General features: G+C 43.4%; 1 protein-coding gene across 1 annotated transcript in view; it reads left to right on the top strand.

Annotated features, from left to right (window-relative positions):
* LOC309524808 (netrin-4-like) overlaps window positions 1–18,274 on the top strand; it is a 53,377-nt gene that overhangs the window by 32,318 nt on the left and 2,785 nt on the right. Inside the window, exons 4-9 of the mRNA XM_082209877.1 lie at window positions 3,018–3,144; window positions 4,598–4,786; window positions 11,064–11,277; window positions 11,588–11,724; window positions 12,618–12,686; window positions 13,735–13,905. Coding sequence (XP_082066003.1) covers window positions 3,018–3,144; window positions 4,598–4,786; window positions 11,064–11,277; window positions 11,588–11,724; window positions 12,618–12,686; window positions 13,735–13,905 — 907 coding nt within the window. The remainder of the gene's footprint in view (window positions 1–3,017; window positions 3,145–4,597; window positions 4,787–11,063; window positions 11,278–11,587; window positions 11,725–12,617; window positions 12,687–13,734; window positions 13,906–18,274) is intronic.

The raw sequence follows: 18,274 nt of genomic DNA on the forward strand, positions 1-18,274 counted from the left end.
TTCAAGCAAGCAAGCAAATATCGTTTTTGTTTTTTTAAGCCACCAGTTCTTCATCCAATCAAAAAGTTACGGGAATATTTATCTTTCAAAGTGTCTGTCATGCCAGACATGCACAGGAATGAAGTCTACATGGTTCTCAAGGCTGTTTGTTGTTGTTTTTTTAAGTGATGCATCTGGCTTAAAATGTTTTACTTCTGAATTAACCAGAAAGTCCCTAGCATTCAACAGGATTGAGTCATAATTTTTTTCCTTGGCACGGAATTGTGGTTTTCTTGTTCCTGTTTTATCCCATCCAACTTTTTTTTCAGTCCTGCACTTGGTATTAGGGGTGGGGGAGAAATTTGATTAAGCTCACAGTTGACAACAAACTTATTTGATCTGCACTTTCTGAAGCAATACGCAAATCGAAACGAATCCATCCTTTGAGACTCATAACTGCTCTGAATTTTGCAGTTTTCCAGCCAAATGATGTGCACAAAAATGCATATGCTTGGGTTGTTGCTGGCGTCTGTCTTGAGAGACAATGGAGTGTGCCTTCAGGTGTGAAGTCAAGTCTCTGTGTTAGCAGCACCAAAGTGACCTCCTTAGGGAGCAAGACTATGCAGTGTGTATGGAGGTCCTGGTCTGCCCAGACAACAAGACCCCCATCTCAGCCTTGCTGATGTGGTCCAAAAGAAAGCAGAGCTTGGCTGCAGGAGTTGCCGGAAGGAGGCCTATAAGGCACAAGTAGATAGTCATGAAAACAACACATGAAAATGCATTATATCAGGAAACTTGACTTTCTGTATAGTAGGCATACTTGTTTGCAAACATCCACCCCAAAATGCTAAACTTTTTGAGAGGGGTGGAATTGATTTAGAAATGTAGGGAACCCAACTTAAGACTGGGAAAGTGAGAAACTGTGAGAAGCCAGAATGGACCCATTGACCCATCTCTGCTTGATAGACAGTCGTACCTTGGATCGCAAACACCTTGGCTCCCGCACAAATTGGCTCCCGAATGATCCAAACCCAAAAGTGAGTGTTCCAGTTTTCGAGCAACTTTTCAGAAGCTGGACGTCCGACGGGGCTTCTGGGGCTTCTGTTTTCAAACATTTTGGAAGTTGAATGGACTCCTGGAATGGATTCCATTTGACTTCCAAGGTATGACTGTATAACTTATTTGGTTTAAAAGAGGTCTTCACACACTGAAATACTAAGGTGACAGTTATTCAGTTGTTCTTTCTTTCTTTCTTTCTTTCTTTCTTTCTTTCTTTCTTTCTCCCTTCTCAAATTAAAAGCAGGTTCGGGGTTTTGAACACAGGCATTCTTCTACGAATCCCTAGAGGCTTCCTGTACAATGTACTCTGTCCCTTCCATCCTCCCCTGAGGCTGACTGCAGCCAAGTGCAGAGAGGGAAAGAAATGCATACCCCGAAGTCTCTGCTCAGTCTTCCGTGAGGAGGCAGCAAACTGCTCTGGGCACAGAAAATCTGCCAGCTGGCTCTAGAGGAGCAGTGGCATCAGCCATGTAGCCTGTGTCCTCATATCTGATCTGAAGGGATTAGGAAAGAGGGAGAGAAGGGGGGGGGCGGATTGCTGTAGGGAGCAAGCTGGTGAAGGGTAGCAGAGAGGAGCGTAGAGGAGATGTATCTATAAATTTAATTTTTTAAGAATACGTCTCACCAGTTTCTCACCTGCAACAACATGTATAGGCCTTGCAGCAGATGAAACACAATTGCCCCCCCCCCTTTAAACACCATAGAGAACTGCCAGTGGCATTAGTAGCAAGATTAAAGGGATTTAGATTAGATTCATGCCTCAGTCAGAACTGAAATCTCAGGCTCCACTTTTGTATATAATATGCAGTGAGGCAGAAGCATGGCTGCACGGCTGCAACATTTGGTACCCCAACCCCATGTGCAAGAGAGGGCGGTGGAAGGAATTTAGGGGTGCAGGGGGTGGTGTTTGATGACTGGAAAATTGAACTCAGTGGGGCCCATTCAGTTCAATTTTCATTCATCTCACAACCAATACAGAGGGGCGTGACTGGGAGATCTCTTCCATATTTTAAAAATCACATTTGAAAACAAAAGAGAGAAAGACATTTGAAAATGTGAGGGAAAAGGAAAATAAAGTGAACTAAACCACAGAGCCTAGGGCTTGCCAATCAGAAGGTCAGCGGTTCAAATCCCCGCGGCGGGGTGAGCTCCCGTTGCTCGGTCCCTGCTCCTGCCCACCTAGCAGTTTGAAAGCACGTCAAAATGCAAGTAGATAAGTAGGTGGGAAGGTAAACGGCATTTCCGTGTGCTGCTCTGGTTCACCAGAAGCGGCTTAGTCATGTTGGCCACATGACCCGGAAGCTGTATGCCAGTAAACCAAGATGAGCGCCGCAACCCCAGAGTCGTCCACAACTGGACCTAACGGTCAGGGGTCCCTTTACCTTTTAGGCTTTCTGCAATGAAAACAAATGGCACTTGAAGCAATTTCTCTCCCTTTGCAACGCCCACTAAATAATTATTTTAGGCTGTCAGTGCTTGTGTGTCCTGCTAAAACCCAAGTAGGCTTGGTCTCAAAGAGGTGGCCAGGTGAGAGCTAGTGACACACTTCTGCATTAAAGCATTAGGTGCAGATTCACATTTTTGCAGATTTTTCAGACCCTCGAGGTTTCATTTCTTCTCAGAAGGAAGAATAGGTGCACATTTCTTTCAGCATGTCACCTGTAAGCCTGTAGCTAGGCCTTCTCCAGTAGGACCAGATCAGGCTGCTTCAAGATATTGCCACTGCCATCCATCTTGGAACTGCTGGAAGACGCTGTGGCCAATGGGGCCTGGAGCTTTGGGCTTGGGAAAGGGGCAGGAGTCGCCGTCATCCCTCTGCCCCTTCCAAATTTTGGACGTCCAAGTGGAGAGGGTTCCAATGAGCAGCCCTTTGGGATGCAATGAATGCGTGTTCTTCCACCAAAAAGACCTCTTAGCTAGTGCATTTTAGCGCTTTATCGTTTTCTGAATGTGTGTGTTGTTGTTGCTTTCTTTGACAGGTCCATGGGAAGTGCATGTGCAGACATAACACTGCAGGACAGCATTGTGAGAGGTGCGCGCCATTGTACAATGACCAGCCATGGGAGCCAGGCGATGGAAAAACGGGGACACCAAATGAATGCAGAAGTATGTGGGTATGGCGAAGAGAGGGTAGAGATGAAGGGTTGCAATGTAATCCATCTTTCTACCCAGCAGCAAAGCCCAATAACAGCCAATTCATGGAGTTGGGATTTACGATGCTCTAGCGACAGATGGGGAACGGGATTGCCAAGCAACTGCCTGAAACTCCTTTCAGTCTCTCTCTATATGTGTGTGTGCATGTGTGAGCAAATGTGGTTGGCCTATGTGATATATTGTAAAATAGGGTACAAAGAGCAAAGCTCTGGTTTTCAAAGAGATTTTGCCCTAGCATTGCCTACTAGAGTTTTGGCCTACGATGAGAGTAGGGGAAAATATATAGATTTTTAAAAGTCCATCTGTTTCTCAGCAGGTACCATTGTAGATTTATTTATCTATTATTATTTATTGGATTTATATACCGCCCTATACCCGCAGGTCTCAGGTCGCTTCACATAATTTAGAGGCTCTCTAGTTTTATTTCATTTCGTCAAAAGAGTAGTACTTCATTTCAAGGTGCTTTTAAAAATGGTAAAGGTCCTACCATCGTTCCTCAGAAAATAATATATTCAGAATGGGTATGTTAGCTGAAATAGTGATTGAAAAGAATACATTGGATAAAGCAAAACTCCAGTTACAGTGAGGTTTTTAAAATCAGAGTTAAAGAGGCTCAACTCTAGAGGTTTAAGGTTTCCATAATCAAAATTCTAACCTCTAGGGATCCTTTCGCCTTAAAACTATGGCGCAGTTAGTGGCCTAGATGGAGATGTGTCTATCATTGCCCAATTTTACTTTTATTGGCCTAATGTACAAGTCACTCTTCCAAAAAAAGATTCTGGTTTAAACTAGTTGAGGTGGAGTGGGGTGGGGTATTTGAGGGACGAGGACTGAACATCACAGATACTTCAGGCTAGATGCAGCCCCAGAGACAATATTTACATCCCTTTTATCAGAATGGGGTGGGGTGGGTGAAGCTCTTCTCATGTTTTACATCTTATATACTAATAAAAGGCAACAAACTTTATGTGGAATCAGTTTTGCAAATATGATTACAATAAGTGCTTGGTTATCAGCACAAAAGAGGTAGGTTTATCACTTAAATTACTCAGTCTCTGCCCTACCCCTGCAAATCCTGGCTTTTCTTAACTCATACTGATTGAGGGAAATGTAAAAGGAATAATTTGTTTGTTTGTTTCATAAAACTCGTATAATGCTTAGTTGTAAAATAACAGCAACAATAACCCTCAAAGCGGCTGACCAGAAAACACCACTCACGTCACTGGATTTTCTTTACACGTCTTCCCAGCGTTTCCTTGCTCTTAACTAAAATGTTAGGACTAAATAAATCCATGCGAGGGAAAACCCCACATTTAAGTTCTATTCACTTGTACTGCAGTGTGAGTAAGAATCATGTTGCTCCTTCTTCTTTTCCCTCTCCCCCTCACCCCTGGGCTCTGGACAGAGTGTCGCTGTCACAGTCATGCTGAGAGCTGCCATTTTGACCTGAGCGTCTGGTTGGCATCAGGAAAGCAGAGTGGAGGTGTCTGTGACAACTGCAAGCACAATACAGAGGGCTACCGGTGTCAAAGGTGCAAGCCTGGTTTTTACAGAAACAAAGGGAAACCCATGTCTTCGCCAGAGATTTGCAAACGTAAGTGGGGATGGGTGGGTCTGCCAATTTGGATTTCACTTCTTCTTTCCACCATAAATTTATTTCTTCACATTTCTGCAGCAGGCTGCAGTGCTGTTGCTTTTAAAGTCATGAAAGTTCATTGGCATTATAATGTGAATTTCTACGAAGATGATGATGATGATAATAATAATAATAATTTATTCCCCGCCCATGTGACTGGGTTGCCCCAGCCACTATGGGTGGCTTCCAACATAGTATAAAAACACAACTAGCCATCAAATATTAAAAACTTCCCAATACAAGGCTGCCTTCAGATGTCTTCAAAAGGTTGTGAAGTTCTTTATCTCCTTGACATCTGATGGGAGGGTGTTCCACAGGGTGGGCGCCACTACCAAGAAGGCTCTCTGCCTGGTTCCCTGTGCCTTCACTTCTCACAATGATGGAACTGCCAGAAGGCCCTTGGAGCTGAACCTCAGCGTCCAATGTGAACAATGGGGTGGAGATGCTCCTTCAGGTATACAGGGCCCGAAGTACACATTTTTGTATGCACTTTGTGTGACTATTACACACCTTTCTGCAAACAATTTCCCCTAAGGTGATGTATTTTTGTATGTTATTTCCCAAACACATGCATTTTATGTACCCTTTTCCCAAACATATACATTTTAATACACATTATTTTGTTGGAAAACTGAATTGCAAAATTCAGAGAGGAGCAAATTTGGAATGATAACTGCATTTTCGCTTGCATATTCATTTGAGAAATATGAATTAGATATTAAAAAGAAAACTGGACTGAATTTCTTCCCCATTGTTAAATGTAAGTCATCAGCACACTTGTTTTAGTCATATTTATATATAATAAAGTAACTGATTGATTCAAAACTACCAGTGAATTTGACAGGGGGGGAGTTTCAACATGTACAAACTGGTAGAGCCTATCTCAAAGCACCATCGCTGTATGCCTGTCCTTCTCCAGGGTCAAGCTCTGGTATAAAAAATGGTTCTGCCCATTTGTAGGAGAAACCCACAGTACATGCTGATCAAGGATGCCATTGTGACATGTGAAATGTTCCCCTGGTCACTGGGACAGCTTTGCACGCTAATACATTTCCTTTCAAAAAATGGAAGTGGAAGCAAACAAACTGATGAATGCTTTGGGATTCACGCAGCACCTGAAAAAAGAAGAAAATTCTGAATTTCAGTGCAGGGCAAGATAGTCTGCTGGGCCACTGTTTGATTCACTAGGAAGCACATCTGTCATTTGAAGTACAATGTCAGTCTACTCTTTTAATATTCCTGTATCTGTATCCACCCTACTGCCTTGCTTCTGGTCTTCTGCTGCTACTTTGGTAGACCTGATCCAGGTTTCCTTTGAACTCTTACGTTTCTTGCGCTGTAATTTCCGCAGGCCCCTGGTATTGCTTGAATGGCCCTGTTCACAACACATCCTCTGTTTCTGCTCTTTTGTGTTTGCCTCTTCTGAAATGCTAGTGCTGGCTCAGCCTCCGTCCCCCTCCCTGCCCTGTTCACCAACTTTTAACCTTTTGTGAAAGCACAAGGAATGAGGAGCTGCTGAGCTAACCTATTGGTGTACCTGACCATATTGCATGACACCCAGTGACTTCTCCTGTAGCTCCTTTCTCTTAACTCTTGAGAAATCTTAGGGAAAGTAAGCTTTGTAAAGCCACCCTGCCACAAGATTAGATTTCAAACCTCATAGCAGTTGAAAGATTTGTGCCTGAGTACCAAAGTGGGGTAAATGTTTAAGTTAAAGAGCAGAAGGGGAGCGAAACCATTATTTCCTAAGGAATCAACTACAAAGCAGCCAACTTGAATGAAACTGAAGCTCAGTTTTCCAAATGGCTTTTGATCTAATATGGCTGCCTTAGCTCTAAGACAAATCTTCTCGCAAATATTTTCTTCAGCATTCACTTCTGGGAATACTGATGTTTCAATGCTTTCCAGATATCCTCTGAATATTTTCTGAATATTCAGGGAAAATCACAAACAGTATTTGATATCCAGTGGGATTTGATTTCAGTATTTGATCATTAACATTATGTGATAGTCAGCAAGTCTAGTAAAATTAATTGATAATATTTGATTTGATAGCTGGTATGCATTGATGGTTTGTTCTTTATAGTATTTGGTGGCTGACAGACAAGTTGTTGTTTTTTTAAAAAACGTAATTTTATTAATCTAGATTTCCAAGATAGCCTATAAAAGAAAACCATAAAACAAATATAAAACAGATAAAAAACATCAGAAACAAAAGCAGTTATCGAGCCACATTTAAGACATTTTTTTAAAAAAAAAAGATTGCTCAAGATTTTAACTGACATGCAAGTCTTTGACATGTGCATTAGTATTTAGTACAGTCATACCTTGGTTTTCAAACAGCTTAGTTCTCAAATGTTTTGGCTCCCGAACACCATAAACCCAGAAGTGAGTATTCCGGTTTGCGAACTATTTTTGGAAGCCAAACATCCGACGGGGCTTCCACGGTTTCTGTACTTTGATTTCCGAACGTTTTGGAAGTCGAACTGATTTCCAGAATGGATTCCATTCGACTTCCATAGTACAACTGTATTTGATTACTTCCAATATGTCACAGTTTGCCACCTGCCAAAATCAAAACAGACAAGATGCGAACAAGTCTGAAGTACCTGACTTGTGAAGTAAAATTTGAGATGCGATTTTTGAATTCTTACTTGAAATTTCACATAGTAGTAATATTAATATTAATAATAATAATAATAATTTATCATTTATACCTCGCCCATCTGGCTGAGTTTCCCGGCGGCAGGTTGAGTTTGGCAATATTTGAAAAATATGTCAGATTCAAATTATTCCTTTCAGTTTTCCAACAAGTTCTGCTCCCTGTTCGCGCATTCTGTGGAAAAAGTCTCTTCTGTCACATATCAAGCATGCAGAGCCTACGTATAGCGAGTTTTTACAAACAAAGGTTCCTTCACAAGTTGTGCTGAACGTGTATGTGGGGGGAGAGCTCCTGGTTGCCATCCTGTGCCCCCTTTCTATGTGTGTTGACTGTGTACAATTCTACTCAGTCGCAGCCAATGGAGCTGCACAGGTGAGGTGGCAGTGCCAGATAGTGAGAGGTGGAGGGGCAAGGCATCAGAGGTTTGGCACAGTGTGGGCACAGCACAGACACAGTGGCAGGAACATTGGGTTGTCTCCCCTATAATGCCCACACTGTGCCAAGCTCATTTTGCCCTGCCCTTCCACCTCTCAGTAAGAGGCTTTGCCACACCATGTTCAGAGACAGGAGAGCAACACAGCCTTACCAGCTACTCCTGGTCCTACTAACTGGGCATTAATCAGCCTTCATCCTACCTCACAATTCAGATTTGTACCACACCCTGTCCTGCTGACCTTCAGCAAAAGACCGGAGGGTTTGTGATGTACCAGTAACTCATATCCTCAGCTTATTTTGGCTGAGAAATGCTATGTTAAATATCCACCGGCTTACAAAATAAAAATAATTTTAAAAATGCTGCGGATACCAAAGAGGAAAATAACAAATTTGTCACAGCAGATTGCACAGATGTTTGTGGGATGAGCAATGGAGTTCTCAGCCCCATTGTGAGAAAGGAAGAAATGCTTTGGGGAAGGGAGAGAGGGAACGGAAACTGCCAGTGTCTCTCCCGTGGGCACTGGGTTGGAGAAGGAAAGGCCGAGGGGGAAAGCTGAATGAAATACCCCATTAATCCCTTCGTGAAAAGCTTGCTTTAAGAGTGTTCTTCCATCCAGAGCAAAGTCCCTCTGTTAAGCTGAAAAAGGCCCTCAGGCTCCTGAGAAGAAAAGCGAAGAGGACTTTCTGCTCAGAAGGAATCTCTCAGCATTAGTCACAATAATCGAACACATTCTCTCTTAATCACCAGTAAGAGGAAAAATGTGTTGTATAACAGTCTGAATGCTCTGGTGCTAGCCAAATCCTCCTCCACAGAGTTCTCATTGGTAGGGATGCACAGACATTCCTGCAAAATGAATTGAAAGGAAATAAACCAGCCCAAAACAGCAAACACATAAACATGCCTTCCCCTTCCTGTCACCTCTGTTCATCCCTGAACTTTCTTCAACTCTTTTGGTATTTTGCTGGGTGGAAGGACAGACATGCACATTAGGGCAGATGGGGCATTGCCGGCTCACCTTACTTGCAGCCAGTCAGCAAGTGGCTGGGCACACAGCTTTGGTTTCTGTAAGGTCTACAACTGACGACACAGGAATGCATGATCAGATTTCCTGACTTTTTTGTTTTAGCAGTGAAACAGGGCTCCAATTTTTATTAGAGCAGGCATAGGCAAACTTGGCCCTCCAGATGTTTTGGGACTATAATTCACACCATCCCTGACCACTGGTCCTGTTAGCTAGGGATCATGGGAGTTGTAGTCCCAAAATATCTGGAGGACCGAGTTTGCCTATGCCTGTATTAGAGCAACACTAGTGAGGGACAGGGGGCTTAATTTAGAGCCAGCCCTACTGTTAGACAAAGTGAAGCAGACACTGAAGAGTGGAAAATGCAGAGGGGTGTCGTGCCTGGCCGGCCTGCTGCCCTCTGGTGTGGTGGAGGACTCTGCCCCACTGTCAATATCGAAGTAAGAACCAGCTGCAAGTTAGGCTGGCTTTTGTACATGGAATGGGAGTGACCACATCTTGCCTTTTATCTCAGTCAGCAAAATGTCTTGGGCTGGCCCTGGCTTAACCCTCTCCCACATTCCATTTCCCATTCTAAATCATGCCCACCAAGCTGCTACTAGTCCTCATGGCGGGAGGGGCTAAACATAGGACTGATTCAGGAGCATGTGCTATTTCCTGTGGAAGGCGGACACTTCATTGGGGGAAACAGCATGGGAAATGAAGCAAAAGGTCCTCTCCCCTTGAAAACCACACATGGGGGGGGGAGAGAGAAATATCTGGAGATTCAATCACAGATCTCCCATTCCATGTGAATTATGGCCTTCAAGTTGCAATTCTGCTAACCAGGGATTTGCTTAATTTCCACTAACACCTTCAATAGGATTGAAGCCACTTAAGTGCATTCAGGGTACCAGCCAAGGCATGTCACTTTCTGGTTCACTGTGTTTTTTTTTATATTCTGTTGGAAGCCACCCAAAGTGGCTGGGGCAGCCTAGTCACATGGGCGGGATATAAGTAGTAAATCATCATCATCTGAAAATGCATCATTTGAAAATTGATTGTGTAGGAGCAAGAAATACAGAAAGAAGAAGGACACCCACACCCAATCTGACTGGCTTTACACAAATAATCCTGAAGTGCCATTCCACATATGGCTAAGTGTACTAGGTAGATGAAAGCCATTTTCTTTTGTTGTAGCATAGATAGGAAAACTGGAGCAAACAGCATTAAACTTGTCAGAAGTGTGTTCATTCCTCTACCCTTGGAGTCCATGTGTCAAACATTTCATTAATGCCAAAGTCCAAATTTGGGCGAACCATTCCATCAACAAGTCTCCAGTGTTTGGCGATAATTTAGCCGCCACAATTAGGTATATACAGGCAGTGACTGTTGTACACGTGTCCGATTGATGCTTGAGCATGCACACGCTCGTTTCCACGGACCCAGAAGTGGCTGGAAAAGGGGGTGTAATGGGGAAGGGGCATAATGGGGCTAGCTTATGCATGGTCCACCGATGCAGGCGGTGGCCAGGAATGCAACCTGGAGCTAGGTTTTTACTTAACACTGTTACAGATCGAGAATCAAAAAGAAAAAGAAGAGCAAGTTTAAGGTCAGATGAAAGTTTCCGATTAGTTATGCATTCCGTTTCTTGGAACACTTTCTGCCAAAACAAAGTAGCTTTGGGATAGGACTACCACATATGCAAGAAGAAACCAGGGGCCCTTGCACCCTCTTTAGACTCTAACATCCTACAAAGTTGTGATGGATATAAATACCAGTCCTGAGTAAGCTTAATCGTATTTTCTTTTACCTTGGCTGAAACTGACTTGAGGGGTCCAGATTGCTTGCCAGCCTTAAATATGGGTCCACCAACATCGCCCCTCACAACATGTTTTTCCATTTCATAAGTAAAACCTGGTAGGGTTTGAGAAAGAACTTTGCAAAGCTTAATAATAAGGCCTGGGTCTAATGTCTCTTGGTTATAAATCGGTGATTCAAAAGAAGTTAAAGGGAAAGCAGTCTATTCCGAGAATGTTGTGTTTATGCATCTGACATAAAGCCCTTGCAGAGATTCTGTCCCTGCAGGTGACTGTCGGCTAATCTTCTCCATTCCACACTGCGCTTTCCCATTCAGCTTGCTCCTGCCACCTCATGGGCTCAGTGAACACGACTTTCAACCAGAGCTGGAAATGCCACCCAAAGACAGGATTCTGCTTCTGCAAACCAGGCGTTGCAGGCCCCAAATGCGACCGGTGCCTCTTGGGCTATTGGGGATTTGGAGAGAATGGCTGCCAGCCTTGTGACTGTGCCAGAGACTGTGACAAGCACACTGGAGAATGCCTCAACAAGTAAGCAAACTCCTTATCACAAACTGATAATGTGCAGAATCCCTAGGCTGGTTCAGTCCTTGCTCAGGATTAGGATATTTTTGCCTAATTGAAGGATACAGAAAATATCATTGCATCTTTCTGCACAGAAATCACTAACGATTGGTTCTTAGAAATGTTCCTTGCTTGACTTTGCTTATCAAAACCCTGGAGCTAGCATTACCTCTCTGTCACTGAGTAGTAAGTGAATGAAGCAGAGGCTACCTTATGACTATCACATCCCGGGATCTAAGTGCCATTTCCATTTGTTCTGTTGTCCTCTTCTTCCCAGTTACGACAACCAGGCTTTTTTCAATATTCCCATTGGTGGAAGAATCCCTGACCTTATTCAAACACCAGCCAATGAAACTGAAGATGAGTGGCAGTGGAATGACCACGAACAAGGGTTTTCTGCACTAAGACATCCAGGTACGGATTTATATCGTTGCACGAAATGGACAGGTGCCAGTTATTAGAATCATAGAATCATAGAATCATAGAGTTGGAAGAGACCACAAGGGCCATCGAGTCCAACCCCCTGCCAAGCAGGAAACACCATCAGAGCACTCCTGACATATGGTTGTCAAGCCTCTGCTTAAAGACCTCCAAAGTCATAGAATCATAGAATCGAGGAATTACTTTTACATAGAATTACTTTTACAATTGAGTGGAGCGTTTTAGATTTACAGAGTATTTGTCATAAGTTATTGTAGTGACTGAAGGGTACTTGAGTCTGATCTCTGACTTTCTTTTTATTTAGCATATATATTAATTGTGTGATAATTTCCATGCAGAGTGTTTTGCTTCCTACTTAGAAAGCTTGGCTAGATAGGGTGGTGTTTCACTTTTGCCATTTAAGCATCATATTTGCAAATAAATGATTTCTCTTTAAAACCTATTTTAATAAGACATACTCATCTTCTTGGGCAAGGTTCTTGGACCAAATCTAGGCATTCTTGGAGGAAATTGATTTTCTGGATCAATTTCAATCGGGGTTTAGGCCTGGTTTTTGGCACAGAAACTGCTTTGGTGGCCCTATGTGATGGGCCTCTGTCATGGCCTTTTAAACTCTGTGTGTAGTATGTATTTTTGTCCTTTTATATTCTAAACGGCCCTATGATCCTTACTTAAAGGGTGGTATAGAAATTTAATAAATAGATAATAAAATAATAAACAATAGCAACAAAACATTCCGATATTTGAAAGCATATGTGCATGTGTACATGAAAATAACTTCATTTCTCTCTTTGCCAAACTCACCCAACCCCACTTTCTTAATGTGACCCTCCTCCATCAACACTGGCCTGCGATTCCCTGGCTAGAAAAGTGTGTCTGCAAAGAAAGGATACTAGGAAGTGTCACCAATTTCTGCCAGATGAAATATGCTTACGGTAAGTGAGTAAAATACCTTCTCCCATTTAAATAGTGGGAACCAAATGAAGCCCCAGAACATCTTTCCTGCTGCTCTTCATCTTTCAAAACTCCAAAGTCTGTAGCAGAGAAGCCTAACATCTGCACAAAGTAAACTCGGATACTTAATGCTCCCATAAAAATAACAATTATAGATGATGCTCATCTTACACTTATTTTACTTACACAATTGCATAAATAAATGGAGAGCGGCAGAATGCCAACTTGAATAAAATATTGGAGGAGGTCAGGTAGGCCCTGCTCTGCATAATTGATCACAATACACACACACACACACACACACACACACACACACACACACACGAATGGCACTGCCCATCATTTTTCAGGGGGCAGCCCCCTCAAATATATTTTTTGGGGGGCAAAGGGACCTCAGCCCCTAGGAGTTGGCTCTTATCGAAAGCGGAGTAAACTCACTTTCTATTTATTTTCCTCCCACCCAGCCAGAGCTGCGTTCACAGGCTTACCTGGCTTTGTGAAGATGGTGTAGGAGTTCTGGGATACTGCCAGACCCTCTGTGCCTCCTTCCCAGAGCTGGAAAGGAGGTGGGAGAGCTGTAGGACCCTGCCGCAGCCCTTCTACGCCCTTCCAAAAGCTGGGCAAGCAGCCCTCTGCCTTGCTGGGTGGTGGTGGTTCTGGACGTTCCTGGCTTCAGGCATCATTGTTTTCATGCTTGGGACCCCGGAATGAAGCCCTCGCATAAGATGTGTGTTGCCTGTATGAGATTGAATTTCTATAACTCTGTTTGTCTAGATATTATGTTATGGGTTGGCATTTGTGTTTTATGTTGTGATCATTTGATACAGCTATAATTAGCAAGATATGTAGTTTCTCCCTAAGACAAACTATCCAAATTCTATGACAGCTCTCCGAAGGCAGTCTGCTAATGCGTTTGTGTATTAATTAAGATGTGCTATAGCCACGTCTTCATTTTCTGCCAACCAACACAGCAAAATAAATTGCCCAGGGTGTAAAATTAATTGTGTTTCCTTTTGTGCTCTTTGGCAGTAATAAAAGCAAAGATCCTCTCCGCTCATGACAAAGGAACCCATGCAGAAGTCATTGTGAAGGTCAAGAAGGTTCTGAAATCGGGAAGAGTGAAAATCACGAGGAGTAACAGAAGCATCTATCCTGAGTCTTGGACCAACAGAGGGTGCACATGCCCAATTCTTAATCCTGGTAAATGCTCTGTATTTATCCCTGGCATGTCCATGTAGGACAGGAATTGTCTCCAGCCTGAAACCCTGGAGAGCTGCTGCTAGTCAGGGTTGGCAGTTATGAGTTAGATGGAGCAACTCTTTTCCTCAGAAAATGGGCATGGCAGTGCCAACCCACCCTCAGTGCTTCATGCCCCAAAAGCACTTTAGTGATCTTGTGTGGGTTGCCCTGTCCCCACAGAGTTCCCACCTGTTCCACATTAGGTCAGTGTGTAAAGGTAAAGGTACCCCTGCCGGTACGGGCCAGTCTTGACAGACTCTAGGGTTGTGCGCTCATCTCACTTAAGAGGCTGGGGGCCAGCACTGTCCGGAGACACTTCCGGGTCACGTGGCCAGCGTGACGAAGCTGCTCTGGCGAGCCAGAGCCGCACACGGAAACACCGTTTACCTTACCGCTAGTAAGCGGTCCCTATTTATCTACTTGCACCCGGGGGTGCTTTCGAACTGCTAGGTTGGCAGGCGCTGGGACCAAGCAACGGGAGCGCACCCCGCCGCGGGGATTCGAACCACCAACCATGTGATCGGCAAGTCCTAGGCTCTGTGGTTTAACCCACAGCGCCAGCCGCGTCCCTTAGGTCAGTGTGAGATAATGGTAAAAAGAAGGGACCATATCCAGACAATGTATTATTTGCTTCAGGTGGTTGGTTCTGTGACATAATCACCGCTGAAGACCTGCAATTTGCATTGAAGGGAAAGCTCCCATTGGAATAAGTGGGAGGTTTTTCCCTCTATGCAAATAGCCAGTGTGGGGACTGCAGAGGGGGCAAAGAGTTAAAACTCTCCTATTCCACATGCCAGGGCTCTGCTGTAGATCAGGCATGGTCCCAAGCCTGTAATTTACTTTTGAGAAGCCAGTCACAGAATTACTAAATACTGTACATGATGGGCGCTTCATTTGTTTTGGGCCTTAGTGCCAGAGTCTCTTGCATTATTCCTTCCAGTTTCATCGCTGTGCTTTGTAATTTGATGCACACTGCCACATAGGTTCTGTTGTCCTTTAAACGAGAGCCTGGGAACATGCTTTGGATTGTTTCTTCCATTTAAAGTCCAAGTAATTAGAGAAGGAACTAGTTTACTTCTGGGCTTCATCAGATTAGGATGAGCAAATACGTACTTCTGAAGGTTGCAGCAGTCTTGCCCCCATCCCTTGATAAATTATATTGTGCTTTTTTATTGTGACTAAATTAAACACACATCCACATTGACTGAAAGGAAGTGTTTTGTCTAAAATGTAGGGTTTATAACCTAATCACTCACCATGATTAACATGAGAAGACTTTCCCATCAAACGCCTAGAATACCACCACTGTTTCGATTTCCCATTTTATTTCTGCCCCATAAACTGAGGCTGGAGACAAACAATAGCTTTCTTGAAAGAACTGACAGCAATTTGAAAGAGGGTTTGCTGCTTAGGGTATATAAATGTACCGTTTTCATTTATGGCAAGGAGGAGTTTCAGGGTTTTGTACCATTTAAAAACCTGTGGACCAGTTAGATCTGAGTTGACCTGGGACAAAAGGAATGAAGGGAAGATTCCTTAAAATGGTTGGTTGGTTTCCAGCCTAACAGTAAAGCGGTCAACTTTCATATCCTGCCAATTTATTTATTTATTTTATTAGATTTATATACCACCCTTCATCTAAGGGCCACAGAATGGTTTATAAAAGCTCTTCCTTTATACACCTATGGGGTAGACAGTGATCATATTCCTCTCCCTTCCATTGAAATCTTCACTTAGGAGAAATTCAAACTGAAATGATGATGCAGAAATGTAGAGAATAAACTCAAGGTTGGAAAAACAAGAAAGTGAGAGAAACTGAAATTGACCTATTTCTCCACCCCTACTTCCAGACAACCAGTTTATTGAGCTTTCATCCTGATCCGTTTGCACAAATTCTGCAGGTCACATGTCACCTGCTATTCAATGAACCTCCCTTCTGATTTGTTTTCAGGGAAGTGAGATGATGCTGTGCCCAGCAAATGTTACCCCACGCTTTATAATGCATTTTTGTAACACTTTCCTTATTGCGAAAAACCCCAAGTTTTAGAAGAAGTGAGTCTGCTGCAGAAGATCCCCAAATCAAATTTAATGGTCAACCTGAATTTGTCAATATGTGCTTAAACCCCACCTGAAAATAATGAGAGTCTGGAAGTGCCGAGTCAGGGGTGCCAACTTGAATGAAATATTGCGGGGGCCCAGGGAAGCCCTGCCCTGTGTCACATGACACAGGGCACGCACACCATTTGGATGGCAATGCCCATCAACTTTGTGGAGGTCTGGCCCCCTCAAATATTTTATTGCGGTGGCCAAAGTCCCCGCGGCCCCTAGGAGTTAGCTCCTATGCAGCTAGTGATGCAATAATAATAATAATAATAATAATAAATAATAATAATAATAATAATAATAATTTATTTGTACTTGACCCATCTAGCTGGGTTTCCCCGGCCACTCTGGCTGGCTTCCAACAAAATATTAAAATACAATAATTAATCAAATATTAAAAGCTTCCCTAGACAGGGCTGCCTTCAGATGTCTTCTAAAAGTCCGATAGTTGTTTATTTCTTTGACATCTGATGGGAGGGCATTCCACAAGGCGGGCACCACTACTGAGAAGGCCCTTTGTGAGGGAAAGGCTTTAACGCTACAGTAGGGGAAAGACGAGGTGGAGGAAGGGAGTGGGGATGCTGACACAAAGTCAGCTGCGATTTAAAGCAACAGTAGAAAAAAGGCGGAAAACCCCGGTGCACTCTGACTGGCTCCTCAGATCTGTGTAAACTAATAAAAATATAGTTTGACTTTTCTCACTTGTTTAGCTACTTGTCCATCTAACAACTATATGGATCTGTCATGATGATATCCAAACATAACTATTGCATCTGTGAAATAAAGATCCATTTATTTATTTAACAAACTTCAATGACTTTGGAGGGTGGTAGATCACTGCCAGTTTTTGATACTGGATTGTAGATCACAGCCTACTCAAAGTTGGACATGCCTGGACCAGATGACCCTCAGAGCCCCTTCAAATTATGCAATTCTGATTCTATGAGTGGAGTAGAGTTTTTGAAACAGCATCTGTTGGAGGTCCTCTAGTTCTTTATTTTGTGTGAGGAGCAGGGGACTGTCACGACCCCCATCCAGCTGTAGAATCCTATGACTGAGCAGGGAATTGAGCGCAAGCCCCAATCCAGCACTATCCTCAATGCCACACTTTAAAGCCCTAAATGGCCTCTGTCCTGTATACCTGAAGGAGCGTCTCCACCCCCATCGTTCAGCCTGGACACTGAGATCCAGCGCTGAAGGCCTTCTGGCGGTTCCCTCACTGCGAGAAGTGAGGTTACAGGAAACCAGGCAGAGGGCCTTCTCGGTAGTGGCGCCCGCCCTGTGGAATGCCCTCTCAGCAGCTGTCAAGGAAATAAGCAGCTATCCTATTTTTAAAAGACATCTGAAGGCAACCCTGTTTGGGGAAGTTTTTAATATTTAATGCTGTATTGTTTTTAACACTCGATTGGGAGCCGCCAGAGTGGCTGGGGAAACTCAGCCAGATGGGCGGGGTATAAATATATTATTGTTGTTGTTGTTGTTGTTGTTGTTGGCATGTGGACTAGTTTAATGCACATGCATACAAGCAGCAGAACAGAAAATAATTTGCAAGTCCGGTTTTGACTATATTTGCATTCCCTTTCTTCCTGAATGTCCACAGTGTCCCTTCCTGTCCCTTTTTGTTTTGTTTTGAGCAAGGGGAAGGGCATCTTTGGGAAAAGACAAGGAAATAATCCACACTCGCCCCTGCTAGTCCCGTCTGGCACTGCATTCATCAGGAGTTTCTGCTGTGCGCAGCAGTCTGGCTCCCTGCCCAACCATCTCTGTGCCATTGTACGGCATGTTCTTCCCTAGCTGGTGACAGGAAGTCCATATCTAATCTCATGGCATTAGAGTATAATCATAAAAACTTCATTTATGGTGTGGTGCAGTGCAATTGCAGTGTGGGTTTATTTTTAAGTAAAAACAATAATAACAACTAAAAACAATAATAACAACAACAACTGCCTTTGTCACCAACAGAGATATAGCACCTTGAAAAAGAAACTGCCACCTTTCCCCTGCTCCCTAAATGTAAAGTCTGATTGGGAAGCCATCAGTTGGCATTGTTTTAACTGGGCAATATATTACTAGAGAAGGCAGACCTTTGGTCCATTTAGCTCAATACTGTTGACACAGCTTGGCAGTGGCTCTCCAGGGTTTCTGGCAGGGGACATTAAATGTAAGAAACACAAACAGTATAATTGCATTTTAGCTTGAAATTTAGGTAATTTCAGTGACTGCTCAC

This window comes from Podarcis vaucheri (assembly GCF_965113315.1).
Source record: "Podarcis vaucheri genome assembly, chromosome: 2".
Lineage (NCBI taxonomy): Eukaryota > Metazoa > Chordata > Lepidosauria > Squamata > Lacertidae > Podarcis > Podarcis vaucheri.